Here is a 14,456-nt window from a genome sequence, read left to right as displayed (position 1 = left end):
CATCGTATTGCTTGGAAAACATATTTAGCAGAATGAGTCTGATGTAAAGTGGTATTTCTTATATTCTTGCATGTTTGATTTATAACTTGGTAAATTTTTCAAGAGACTCTAGCACCAATCTCTTCTGTGAAAAAAGCTCGTCAGTTTTTCTTCTAAGAATTTCTCAGAGAGGAAGGTGAATAGGATATGAGACCTGCGGACTATGATTCCAAGGTTGAAGTGAAAGGCTGTTCAGGTACTTCTCCAGGATGCTCTTTAGGAAGATGCCCTCAATGAACATGCATGACTTTGCTTGTTCAGGGCCTAGGTAGGATTTTTTCCACCTCATTGACCACTTTGAGAGACTCCATAGCTTCTGGTGGTCCCTTTTAGGGTTTAAGGCCAAAGTGTTTGTAAGAGTGGCAGGATATTTTCTCTTCCCACAGTTAAGGAGAACACCTGGGAGGAGGGGGCAGGGACATTGTGAGAACACCATCCCCAAGGTTCACATTCAAACCTTGGATTGTTGTCACCATCTAAACGCGGGAGCAGCAATGAAGTGATGTTGTGGGACAACAAAGCTGATGAGAAACTAAAGAGAGTTTGGGCTGCTCTTTTAGTGGCCTTTTAACCAGTCACTTAGGGTGGGGGAAAAATTTTAGACTCTGAACAGACTTCATCTCTGTCCCTTTCCAGCTCTGCAGCTCATTGTGGGGAAAGACTTCCAGTTCTATCTGAGGCCAAGACCAGCTTTCTCTCTCATTAATTTCAGTCATAAATCTGCTCTTGAGTGAGGCTCATGCATCTTACTGGACCCGTTGTGCATTTGTTTAGATATAGACACTTTCTAGTGCATTTTCCTTGAGAAATTGTATCATAAGGCAGGGAAAGTGTACAGAGACTGTGCAGTTAATGTTTTTCTGCTTGATGTGTTGGTAATAATTGGGAATGTTTATATGAGAAAAGGCAGGGAGACGTAAGGACTTTTTGTTTGAAGATAAATAAACAAAATGGGAAAAATGAGGTGTAGTTAAAAAGAAGGGGCCCAAAAAAAAAAAAAAGAAGAAGAAAAGGCCAGCTGAAAGATACAAGGCTTTTTAGTTTATAAAATAGCAGCACTTGCCACCTACATGTATATGTGTAGAATACAGTCCATGATCCTATGCTGTTGTGGCTCAGGGCTGGGACCATGACTACACTTAGTCCCATTTCTTCTTGAGTGGCTGGAGTGATCCCCGTGAGGTCTGCATTCGTGAGGGTGGCCATGAGCAAGAGAAACCCGAGAGCCACTTCACCTCAAAAGGAAGCTTGTTAAGGAAGTGTAGGACGGGAAGAACTAAAACCACGGGCAAGGGGAGCTATAAGGGAGGAGAGGCCGTGGGTTATGAGGGAGAGAAGGGAGGAGATTGAGAGAAGGTATGAACAATGAGTCATGGTCTTCCTCACAGAAACTGTGAAGTAAGAAATGTGTCTTGTTGTAAGCCGCTAAGTCTGTGGTAGTTCGTTCTTCTGTGATAGAACACTGTGTTCACGACTGTCTCTTCCGTTGAGACTCTGAAGTCTATGGCCATGTCTGTCTTGCACCACTGAATCACCAACATCTGACACCATGCCTGGCCCGTAGTTTATGTGCAATAAGCATATGAGGACTGAAGAATGGATGAAAAAGGAAGTGGTTGGGAATCATAGTTTGAATCCCTCTTTTATTGGCTTTTATCCATATTTGGGGCTGGATGAATCACAAGCTGGAATCAAGATTGCTGGGAGAAATATCAGCAGCCTCAGACATGCAGATGACACCATGGCAGGAAGTGAAGAGGAATTAAAGGGCCTCTTGATGAGAGTGAAAGAGGAGAGTGGAAAAACTGGCTTAAAACTCAACATTCAAAAAACTAAGATCATGGCATCTGGTCCCATCACTTCATGGCAAATAGAAGGGGAAAAAGTGGAAGCAGTGACAGATTTTATTTCACCGTGGATGAAATAAAGGCCATGAACTTAAAAGACGCTTGCTCCTTGGAAGGAAAGCTATCACAAACTGAGACACTGTATTTAAAAGCAGAGACATCACTTTGCAGACAAAGGTCTTTCTAGTCAAAGCTATGGTTTTTCCAGTAGTCATGTATGGATGTGAGAGCTGGACCATAAAGAATGCTGAAGAATTGATGCTTTCGAACTGTGATGCTGGAGAAGACTCTTGAGAGTCCCTTGGACTGCAAGGAGATCAAACCAGTTAATCCTAAAGGAAATCAACCCTGAATATTCATTGGAAGGACTGATGCTGAAACTCCAATACTTTGGCCACCTGATGCAAAGAGCCAACTCGTTGGCAAAGACCCTAGTGCTGGGAAAGACTGAAGCAAATGGAGAAGAGGGCAACAGAGGATGAGATGGTTAGATAGCTTCACCAACTCAATGGATGTGAATCTGAGCAAACTCTGGAAGACAGTGAAAGACAGGGAAGCCTGGCGTGCTGCAGCCCATGGGGTTGCAAAGAGTCGGACATGACTTAGCAACTGAACAACAAAAACAACATCCATATTTCTAATTATCATACTTTAAAGAATATTTTGTATCCTTATGAGAAATGGATCATAACTCCTATATCATCCTTGGGGACAATGAAACATAAAGAATTTTGGCATCTGGCTCCTCCCAGATGAACAGTAAAGCATTTATGATGCTTGGGCCTGGGACTGAGGGGCAATAGAGAGGAAACTGGACTGAAGAAGCATTGATCTTTTGTTGTCTTCTCAAGCTCATGGGCAAAGATCAGATCACAGCCTATCAGTTAAGATGTGGGCTGGGAGAAACATGCAGTGGCATTATAGTAAGGTTGTACAGCCAATTTTCAGAACTGAAGCTACACATGTGCTTTTATTTTTTTTAGCACCCTGAAGCGAGCCCTTGAAGTCTTCAAGCAGCGTAAGTGATTCCTTAAAAATGCATTTGCTGTCCTTGGTGAGCTCTGTGTTTGTCATCACAGCTGCGTTTTAACTTGAACAGCTCATACTGGTTTAAAAAAAAAAATAGAGCAACTTGGTGATAAATAGCCTTTCAGAGTTGAAATGAGTTGGAGAACTGTCTACACCCATACTTCATGATGTGCGTTTGACTCATTTCAGGCAGTGGTTCTCACACTGGGAATCTAGGGTGAGGCCCTGGCACTGGTCTTCAGGGGGTCCTGTCCATTTCTAGCATTCCCTGGGCCTGTGACTCAGAGTTTAAGGCCTTTAAATTTTCTGTTCTTAGTGCCTCCAAGCTAAGGACTTTAACATGGCACACTATGTGCTTAACATGTTTCTGTAGCTAGTTGAGTGGTGCTAGATATCTTTCCATTTCATTTCATATAGATCTGCCTCATTCTTATATTAACATTTTTTATTCTACAAAATGCCACATTTTTTCTTGAAAAGTGGTAAATTTCCCCCCACCCACAGCACTGTTTTTTTCCAGTGCTTGCCAATACCAAGAATGTTCAAACTTTAACTCTTTTTTTTCCAAACTGAAGGATAAAAAGTGATATATTTCTGAATTTTAAAAATTTTGTGTTGGTTTTTTTTCAGTAGTTTTAAGGCTGAATATGTTTTCAAATGTTAACTGGCCATTTTTGCCAAGCTTTTTAAAAATTTCATGCTCTTTAACCATTTTAAAACCCTGGAATATATATATTTATTTTGATTTGAAGTTCTTTTAATATAGCTGTTTACTCTGTTGCGTAAATTGCAATTTTTTTTCTAGTTTTTTGTGTCTCTTCTAACCTTATTCTAAGTTATTTTGACACACACAAGTTTAAAATTTTTTCTTAGGTCATATCTGTCAATCTTTCTATCTTTAATGCCATCTATAATTTGTATCCTTGGAACAAGAAAAATAAAAATTTCAGTTCTTTTATTAGAAAGGTAAGTCATGCTCTTTACAAAGGTCTCAGAAAATAAAGGGAAAAATACCAATAATCATTCTATCCAGAGAGAACTTTCTTACAGGCTCATGAGATGTTAGAGATGGGAAGAACCTTAGAGTCATGTACTGAGAGATAGGATTGAATTTGAAATTGCAGTGAGTTTAGTAATGTGTGCTAGCATGCAAGCTCTATGAGCTTCTCCCCTGCCTTGGGTATACACTAGGTTAGTGCAGCTAGTGGTGGAAAGCTAAACTAAAGGTTTGCTGGCTTGGTGGTAGTGGTCAGGGCAATGCTGGGTATGTGGAGGGGCTTAATAAATATTGGTGCCAAGTGAAGCAGGTTAACTTTACCACGTGCCCAAGAATTCTGTCTGTATTTTAACTTTTTATATGGTTTCTTTGATTTGAATTCAGACATGTAGGGTTTTTTTTTTTTAATTCTTTTTGCAGAAGTAGACAATGTGGCACAAAGTCACATTCACCTTGCCCAGACTCTCAGAGAAGAAGCCAGGAAGATGGAAGAATTCCGGGAAAAGCAAAAGTTACTACAAAAAAAGGTTAGATTTATGTGTTACATGGTTTATGTGGTTGGGTTGGGTTTATGTGTTATATCTTACATGTATTAAGATGTTGCCTTTCTTCCAGCAGAAAACTCCAGGCCTGTTTTCCCACTGAACTCCTTAGCTCAGCTCCCAATCTCCAGCGTGCACACTCGTCTTTTAATCTTTTAACCTATGAGATTATTGATCGGGAACCATGTGGGCACTCAGTCTAGACAGGGATGCCTCTGTGCCCAGTTACATGCTAGGGCAGTTCTTTTTTAACTTGTTGTGAGAATCAGAGGTCCAGTTTGCTTTCCTGTTCTTTTTCTATCTGCTGCCACTGTTTAAACTGTGGCTGGAAAGGGGAAGCCCTGTTTTCATAAGGGTCTAGCACATCCAAGGTGGTGGATTTTCAGTTCACATTCCTCCTCCTGGTCAAGGCGATACGGATGGGTAAGAAGTGGAGGGGACTCAGTTCTCCCTGGAAACCAGAATGTAGTCCAACCGCCCTATTTTACAAATAGGGATACAGAGGTCCGGCGAAATTCAAGTCCTTTTGGCTTCAAAACGGATGTTATACAGGCTCTTTTTGCTTGATGGGATATATTCTGGGCAATTATGTGGCAGGAGGTGGGAGTGAACAAGAGTTAATAAAATTGGCGAACATTTAGGAAGTTACAAGGATCAAGACAAGAAGTGCAGATTTATATTAAAGTGTTACTTAGACGAGACCAGCCTCTGTTCTGTCTCCCTTCTGTTTTGGTCCTAAAAACTTTGGTTTTTTGGGCTGTGCTGAGTCTTTGTCGCCGCAGGGGCTTTTCTCTAGTTGTGTTGCATGGGCTTCCCATGGCCGCGGCGTCTCTCGTTGTCAAGCAGAGGCTCTAGGGCGCAGGCTCAGTAGTTACAGCTCGAGGGCTCTAGGGTGCAGGCTCAGTAGTTGCAGCTCGAGGGCTCTAGGGCGCAGGCTCAGTAGTTGTGGTGCGTGGGCTTAGTTGCTCCAAGGCACAAGGAATCTTCCCAGACCAGGTATCGGATTCTTATCCACTGTGCCACCAAGGAAGTCCCCACAGAACTTTCCTTTAATATCTGGTCTCCAAGGTTGGCATGAACTTCATGTGAGACATAAACTCTTCCCTATGTGGCACTTGAACACACCCACCCAGGTCTCTCCAGACAGCTCTGCATGGACTTCTTGGCGACCTTTCTTCATCCTGGCCCTTTACTCTCTGGAAGTCATTGTCCGAAGTGTGTTTATCCAGTTAACAGCTGATTTTACCCATGCCTCAATCCCAGCAACTTTGCCTGTGGTTCTAAATCAGAGTCTAATTCCAACCTCCCTTGTGGCCGCTTGACATTTGGAGTGGGTGGAGGCATCTTAAGAGCCTGACTACCTTCCATATACCGTCATTTCATAAGCTGCCCTGACAGCTGTGCCTCTTCTTGGAAGGAAGGGTAGAAACTAACAATTAAGAACACTATGTAGGGTGTTTTCAGACAAATCCAAGGTTCATGTATCGGGTTTGAGGGGCACATCTGGGCCAAAGTATATGTGTATTACACCCATCTATCTATTGGATTTTCAGACTCTTTTTGTCTGCCATTGCAAACCCTGCCTGTTCTCCAAAGGGTTTACAATTTTTCCAGCCTTTGACAGCCAGGGTCTGTGCACACATGATTTCCACTAAGAGAAGAGACTCGTTTCCTCACACTCTTAAGTGCCCTTGGTTTCAGGGAGAGTTTTGTTAATTTTGCAAGGCTTCTGAAACTTCCCTTCCTAGCAAGTTACAAAGACCAAGTTCTCACAGCTGGAACTATTTTGAATTCTCTTAAGCAACAGTGGAGCCTGGGCTCATTCCACTGCTGTCATCAAAGTTCCCCACATTGTGTGCTCTCAACAGCAGGAAAACAGCTTCTGAGCTTTCTTTGCCAAGTCCAAAGTTTATTCATAAATTTACAGTTACTTGTATCACAATGAGCTATGGGTTGTTCCACTTCTGTATTTAGATCCTTTGAAAAAAAATCTTGGAGAATATGTGTCAGTTTTAACTTCTCATTTCTACTGGTCAAACCCTGCACGCGTTGGTCTCTCACTTCTTGGAAATAAAGCCATTTCTGTTTATCAAGGAAATCGATCAGTTGGTTTCTTTTAGTGAACTGGGGCAGGGGAGGTATGGCTGGTAGAACTTTTCAGTGAACTAGCTTATAGAACTAGAAGAAAGCAATGGAAACCCACTCCAGCACTCTTGCCTGGAAAATCCCATGGACGGAGGAGCCTGGAAGGCTGCAGTCCATGGGTCGCGAAGAGTTGGACACAACTGAACGACTTCCTTTTCACTTTTCACTTTCATGCATTGGAGAAGGAAATGGCAACCCACTCCAGTGTTCTTGCCTGGAGAATCCCAGGGACGGGGGAACCTGGTGGGCTGCTGTCTATGGGGTCGCACAGAGTCAGACATGACTGATACGACTTAGCAGCAGCAGCAGCTTATAGAACTAGTTTTCTGAGGGTGGTGACAAATGCGGCCGTGGCCGTCCCTCCCCCAGAGCATAGAGCTGGACCAGAGAGACTGATGTGACAGTAATCATGTCAGTGGAATGAGCCTTAAAAGATAAGGAAGTGAAGCTGCCAGCCGAACCTGCAGTGGGCACACCTAACCTAACTGGTAGGTCTGGGGAGCCTCCTGGAGGCAGTGACCTTGAAGCTAAAGCCAACAGAGTGAAAGATGGTATGAGTGAGGGCAGAGAGAAAGAACGTTCTCAACCCTGGAGGCGGCAGGCAGGGAGGGATCTTTGGAGCCACGCTCTGGAGGTTTGACATTTTAGGTGCTGAGGTGTTTTCCCAGCCCAGAGCATCCTAAGCCAAACAAAGGAAGCACGTGGTCAATCACTCTGTCCTCTGGTGCCTACATTATGCTTTACTGTCTCAACTAAGACAAGGATGATCATGGTAGAAGGCCCTGTGTCGAGAGCAAGCTCCAAAGAAGGAAACCTCCTTGGTCACATAGGTTGTCACTTCCAGTTTTCAGAGTATAGTCTGAGTGTAGGTAAACAGACAAACAGACCATTCAGCAGCTCAGCCAGCAATTTACTGCAGGCCATTATTACACATCTCTCCTTCCTTTTCCCCTTCCTCTTGCCTCTCCCCACTTGATAGCTTGCAGGGCTGTGGCTTTGCGCTATTTTGTGTTACTGATAAAACATAATCAAATTTCCACAAGAGGCAGTCTAAACAGAAAGAATGAGTCTAGAAGAAAAACATCCCTAAGGAGCCCTGGAAGAGGCTCCCTGGTGGTCCAGTGGTTAAGGCTCTGTGCTTCCACTGCATGGGGCGCAGGTTTGATCCCTAGCTGGGGAACTAAGATCTTGCATGCTATATAAGTCCTGAAAGAGGACTCGTGACATACTGGGGTTACCATGAAAAGGCCACCTTACAAGTGAGTGTGGACATGAGGAGACTTAAATCAAGGTGGTAGCAGACAGAGCTGGACTGGGTGTCACTGAGTGGTCTTGAGCTATAGCACTCTGTGGGCTCCGGGGATCACACCAGTTAGGTTAGAGCTAGACTGCTGCTAAGATCCTGCTGATATCCAAATATAGGAATCCTTGAAGCCAGAGAGAAGAATGGCATGAAGTATGATAGAACTTTGTAGCCACATGAGAGGTGGATGATGCTGGTGTTACGTAGAACTTGGAGATAAAGAGGCCTGGCTTGGGCCATAAACTATAAAATAATAACATCTCCTGAACTGAAAGAATGGCACTGTGTAAATTTGGACTAGAAAGGACCATGGACAGACCAGCATTGCTAACTGATCTGCTCTGTGGAGCCTGGGAAATCAAGAAACATTATGAATGTTTCTTGTCCTCTGCCCTCGTCACAGAGGCACACAGGTGCTCACATGAGCCACACAGCTCTCTGTCTGCAATGGCAGGGATCTGCCTGTGAGTCTTTCCCTGTGGGGTCACGTTTCTGTACTTCGTTTCTTTGGAGCCTGAACCTAGTTACCTCCTGGTCCTTCCATTTCAGCTGGGCTGGGAGATGGGTGCTTCGTTCTCAGAGGGGCCCTTGGGGGTTCTCCCAAGGGAGTTTCACATATTCTACAAAGTTCATATCTGAAGTGAGACCATCCCAAAACTTATATCCAGATATCTTGAAAATCCATCCATATTTGTGCATTATGGTAATGGACAAAAACTTAGTTTTCCAGAAGAAAGAGACATATTTTAATATTCTTAGTATTATTTTGCATTATATAATTTTGTACAAGGGCAATCCCATAACTCATTTTGTTGCATTTCTTGGCTTTTATATACCCATCTGATTTTAGAGGGCTGTCATGTGGATAATGGTAGTTTTGGGTAAAGATTAGGAACAAGGACACGGGAGTCTGACTGTGCCCAAATCCCAACTCTGCTACTTGCTGAGAATATCACCTTGGGTGAGGTTACCCAGGGGATGGGGATGAGTACTCACAATCGTGATGCATGAAAGTCACTTAGCCCATAATAGTGTGGGAGCTGCCATTATGTCTGGGCTGTGCTCAGTCTCAGTCGTGTCTGACTCTGCAACCCCATGGACTGTAGCTCAGGTTCCTCTGTCCATGGGGATTCTCCAGGCAAGAATGCTGGAGTGGGTTGCCATGCCCTCCTCCAGGGAATCTTCCCAGCACAGGGATTGAACCTGTGTCTCCTGCACTGCAGGTGGATTCTTTACCATTTGAGCCACCAGGGAACCCTAATGTTATGTCTGAGAGTTGCATTTTTATTATCAGTCCCATTGCTTTGACTAATAAAAGTATTGTCACAGCCACAGCAAAGAAATTGCTACCAAGTGATCTCAACCAAGTAGCTTACCTTCCTGGATTAGATGGTGTACAATGCAGGACTGATCAGCTGTTCCACAAACATCTCTTCTCTTCATACTGCCTGGGCTCCTTGCCTGTGATGGGAGTGCCTTTGACAGATGCCACAGAAGTGAATGTTTCTGGGTCCCTAACTGCGCTGACGCAGGCTTACAGAATAAAGAACCCTTTTAAAATGAGCAACATTTTAAAAATCCCTTTTTGAAACTCAAGCCTTCCCTCGTGGCTCAGATGATAAAAAATCTGCCCACAGTGTGGGAGACCCGGGTTCAATCCCTGAGCCAGGAAGATTTCCTGGAGAAGGGAATGCTACTCCCTCCAATCTTCTTACCTGGAGAATTCCATGGACAGAGGAGCCTGGCAGGGTCACAAAGAGTCAGACATGACTGAGTGACTAACACTTGAAGCCTAAGTTTCTTGATTCCAGATTTACTGATGAGAATACGCTAAGGTGATCCATGATTCTCAGTAGTGGCTGGTGGCCACCCAGGTCCAAAGGTAGGCAAATTGTTCAGCCTTTCTGTGTTGCACTCTCCTTATTTGTGAAATGGGAGTGATAATAAATAGCACGTCTACCCCTCTGGGTTGTGTGAGGACTAAACGAGGTAAGCCACGTCAAACACTTAGCCCTCAAAATAAACTGGTGTTAATAATTACCTTTATTAATAGTGCTTGTGCTCTCTTTGCAGACGGAGCTTATAATGGATGCTGCCCATAAACAAAAGAGCTTACAATTCAAGAAAACCATGGATGTAAGTCTTTCTATATTGCTTTAAAAAAAAATGGTGACATTTTATGAAATCCTGCGCTGTGTGTCAACATTTTCCTGAAAATAACATTTATGAAGTCTTTTAGAGAAAACAGGCTTTAGTGGTTTGACTTTCTTTCCTTTTAAGGCCTTGGAAAGATTGAGGATGAAATTAGAAGAAATACAATGATGTTATCTTTCCAGCAACCTGGGAAAATATAGCAAGTCAACTTAAATATTTCAGACCAGAGCATGTATAGTATATAATACCTTTTATCTTGTTGGATTTGAACTTCTTCCCTGTAAGACTGTTTTGAATCTTGATTTCTTACCTTTTTTTATTGAGTTTTAAATATCTGCAAACTGTAAAAGCCACCTTTGCTTTAAGTAATTTATTTTAAAAAGCTTATCAGGATAGAACTGAGACAAGTTGCTGGGATCTCACACTAGCTTTTCATGAATCCTCTACTGTTGAATTGTGTTACTGGAACATCTGTGACTCCATCTTTGTACAGAAGTATCATCATATATTTTGTGACTATGACATCATACCTGGTTACCTGGTCAAAAAAGAAAATGCCACCAATGTTGATGGTATATGCAGTCTATTCTGCATTTTTTCTTTCGTTGGGGAAGTGTGAAATTTCCTCGGTTCTGTCTAGCCACAGCAGAGATTTGAAATGAAGACCAGTGTTACAGCTCGGTTACAGCTCAGAGTTTTATTTGGCAAGCAAAGGAAAGTACACCCTTGAGGCATGAAGGTGGGCTGACCCCAAAGGAGAGGCCTCAATCCATCTTGGCTTGCTTCTTTTATACACTTGTCTCCTCGCTGCCCTGAGCCTGCCCTGAGCCTGCCCTGTGCAAACTGGGCTAGCCAACGAGAGGGTGTATTTGTGTGTGAGAACTGAAGTTCTCACTCCAGTCTGCGGATATTCTTTTGTATCATTTTTGCAGGCTTTTTCCTTTCTTTGTCTTTTAGCCACTGCCATTTTGGACTCCTTTTTCCTATTCTAACTACCTAACATCCTCCCCTCAAGAGACGGGAGGCCCAATTCTCTGGGAGTAGGGGCGTCGAGGTCTCTGGCTACTTCCTGCTGAGCTGGGATGGTGAGGGGCATTGGGCCTCCCCCTCTCTTGCTAGTCTCAAGCCTCAGAGTCCTTACAGCAGTGTCCATCTAAGGGTGAGTGATATTTTCCATGGTCGGGTGTAGTTTTACATATCCTTGTTGAACTGGCACTGCATATTGTACTTTGTTGACCTGGGCAGAGACAAGACAGGTTAGACAATTGATAATACATGGAGCAGTCACAAGCAGCATTAATATGGTGATAACAGGGATTAGTAGGGATATTAGCCAACTCCAAATTCACCCTTGCCAGGAGAAGGATTCCCCCAAAGAGAGATTGTAGCCACCCCAAGCACTCTCCAGCTCATTCTTTGAGATCCTGTAGGATCTGAATGGTTTTCTTGAGAACTGTGAGACGTTCTTTAACTTGGCTGGAGGTATTTACCAGAAACAACATGTCTCATTTAAGATGGCTCGAGTCCCTCCTTGTTCAGGGATCAGGAGCTCTATCTCCTGTCAATTTTGGGGTACAGCCGCTTCCAAGCTGTGTTGGCTCTTTAGAGCTATCCTGAGAAATCTTGTCCCCAGAAACTTAATTTGGGGGGTGTTCATTAGAACGGCACTCATTTGTAGTCCTAAATAGGCATCTGAGATCTCCCAGGTGTATTGAGCGTCCTCCTCTGTTTTCTTCCACAGCTTGACTTGTGAATAGTGGATCCAGGAGTTGTGCCCTGGTATCTTAACTGCGGTGGGGGTAGAAAATATTACAGGGTAGGGGCCCTCCCATGTGGGCTGGAGTTGAGCCTTTGGGGATCCATCTTTCCAGACTTTAATTAGCACTTGAGTCCCTGGAGCATATAGTGGTGGCTCTTTAGAATCTTTTGGGTCCTGGTTTATACCCCACAAGTGTATCCTGTTGGACTTGCCCAATAGCCATGGTATAAGACTGGAGGGTCTGAACCTCTGGATCTAGGAAGAGGTCATTGATATAAACAAAAGGTCTTCCATATAGCATCTCATAAGAACTAAGACCAACCTGTTCCTTAGGGGTAATAGGGGTGCAGAGGGGAGCTACTGATAAAGCCTCCTTCAATCCCAGGCAGGTCTCCTGGGTTATCTTTTTTATCACTGATTTTAGTAATTCTTTAATAATTCTTTCTACTTTTCCTGAAGACTGAGGCCTCCAGGCGCAATGGAGGTACTAAGTAATGCCCAGTGCTTTAGAGACCCCTTGGGTGACCTTAGAAGTAAATGATGTCCCATTGTCACTTTGTAATGACCTGGGCAGACCAAATCTTGGAATGATTTCATGGAGCATTGTTTTTTACCACCTCCTCAGCCTTCTCAGTCCAGGTGGGAAAGCCTTCGATCCATCCTGTGAATGTATTTATCATGACTAGTAGGTATTTAAACCCTTGAGAAACTGGAATCTGGGTGAAGTCCATCTGCCAGTCCTCTCCTGGGTAGGTCCCATGCCATTGGATGGGCTGGGCCAGCTGAGGTCTTTGAGCTCTTTAGGGGTTGTTTAATTGGCAAGTGGACGAAAGGAGACCACTTGCCTTATGGTTATTTGGAGGCCTTTTCCTCTGAAGGACCTTTCTAGTAATCTTTGGAGGGCCTTCTCCCCTAAATAAGGAGATATAATAACCAACTTCAATTGGAGCTTCCCAGGGAGAAAAGAGTCCCTCCTCTTGGAACCATTCCATATGATCTTCTTAAAAGCTCTCACTCTTAGCTTTAAGAGTCTTACCTTCAGTATATGAAGGAGTTTCTGGCAAATTAAGTCTGTGGAACTAAGGTGGCAACCCCTATTAGGTCACTGTTCTGTAGTGCTGCTCTTAGCTGCCTGATAGGCTGCTTGGTTCCCTTGTGCCACTTCCGTGCTCCCTTTTTGGTGTCCTTTACAGTGGGAGACTGAAACCTCAGTGGGCAGATGGACTGCCTCCAAGAACCTAAGGATTTGGTCACTCTACTTGACTGGGGACCCTCGGGTGGTCAAGTGGCCTCTTTCTTTCCAATAGCAGCATGTGCCTGTAGCACCAGAAAAGCATGCTTGGAGTCAGTGTAAATGGCTACTCTTTTTCCTTTTCCCCGCTCTAAAGCTCAGGGCTATGAGCTCAGCCAATTGGGCTGAAGTACCTGGTGACAAAGGATTAGCCTCTATGGTCTCAAAATTGGAGGCTACTTCATATCCAGCTCTTCTTTTCCCATCTAAGACCAAGCTACTTCCATCAGTGTACCAGATTTCTTCAGGATTGGTCAGAGGAGCTTCTGACAATCCCTCTCAGGGTTTTGCCCAATGGTCCAAGGTTTCTAGGCAAGAGTGAAAGGGGAGACAGCCCTCAGGAGTAGGCTGGAGGGTAGCTGGGTTAAGAACCTCACAAGGGGTTATAGCTTGGGCTGGATTTTCCATCAGCACTACTTGATACCTGAGGATCCTTTGATCAGACATCCGTAAATGGCCTTTCCCATTAAAAAGTTGTTTCACTTGGTGGCTGGTAAAAATAGTTTGCCCCCAAGAGAGAGTTTTAAAGCATCTTCCATCAGGACTGCAATAGCTGCAAGATTTCAAAAGCAGGGAAAGATCTCTTCCCAATAAGGGAGTAGGACACTTAGGGACCCCCCGAAATTGGTGGGAAAGTATTTGCCCATCCCAGCAACAAAGATGTGCTCAGGTGAATCTTTTCGTAATTGTTTTTCCTGTAGCACCCAAAACCGTACAGGTTTGGGAGGAGAAGGCTCTGGAACAGGAGGTCAGGAAGAGTAGCTAGCCCCTGTGTCAACCAAGAAATTCTTGGCCCTATCTGCCACATCCAGTTGCACCCTTGGTTTCATCCCTGTTGATGGTTATCTGTGGCAGGTGGGCTGGCTGGAGCAGGGTGCTTCAGTCCTGTTGAACCATTGTGAGGGAAGGTTTGGCACTTGACCTTGAGGCTCTTGGGTCCCGAGGGCAAAGTGCTGCCCAATGTCCCAATTGATGGCATTTGTAGCAAGCCATTTTAGGAGACTCGCCACGGTTTGAATACTCTTTGGCCCAATGTCCTGCCTGTCTACAGATTAGGCATTTGTCTCATGCCTTGTCCTTCAAGGACTTGGGGTTTGCCATAGGGCTTCCCTGGAGGGTGGCCAGCATCTGGGCATGGCTTGTCTCTTTGATTCTCTCCCTTTCCTGGGCCTTGGCTTCCCTCTCCTGTTCTCTGTTATAAGTTATTGGTGGCTGTCTGGACCATCTCATCTAAAGAGGCAGCAGAGTCCAGCTGCCGTAGCTGTTGTAACTTTATCCTGATGTCTGATGCACATTGGGACAGGAATTTGTCCTTTAAAATCACCTGTCCCTTGTAAGGGTCTAAGTCCA

The 14,456-nt window shown here is 44.2% G+C and overlaps 1 protein-coding gene across 1 annotated transcript in view; it reads left to right on the top strand.

Moving 5' to 3' along the window:
- The window catches only part of PSTPIP2 (proline-serine-threonine phosphatase interacting protein 2), a 93,582-nt gene that overhangs the window by 61,030 nt on the left and 18,096 nt on the right, over positions 1-14,456 (top strand). Inside the window, exons 4-6 of the mRNA XM_068993664.1 lie at positions 2,870-2,904; positions 4,333-4,439; positions 9,976-10,038. Of these exons, the coding sequence (XP_068849765.1) occupies positions 2,870-2,904; positions 4,333-4,439; positions 9,976-10,038 (205 nt within the window). The remainder of the gene's footprint in view (positions 1-2,869; positions 2,905-4,332; positions 4,440-9,975; positions 10,039-14,456) is intronic.

This window comes from Capricornis sumatraensis, chromosome 21, assembly GCF_032405125.1.
Source record: "Capricornis sumatraensis isolate serow.1 chromosome 21, serow.2, whole genome shotgun sequence".
In the NCBI taxonomy this organism is placed as follows: domain Eukaryota; kingdom Metazoa; phylum Chordata; class Mammalia; order Artiodactyla; family Bovidae; genus Capricornis; species Capricornis sumatraensis.
This window is presented reverse-complemented; position numbering and strand designations above follow the sequence as displayed.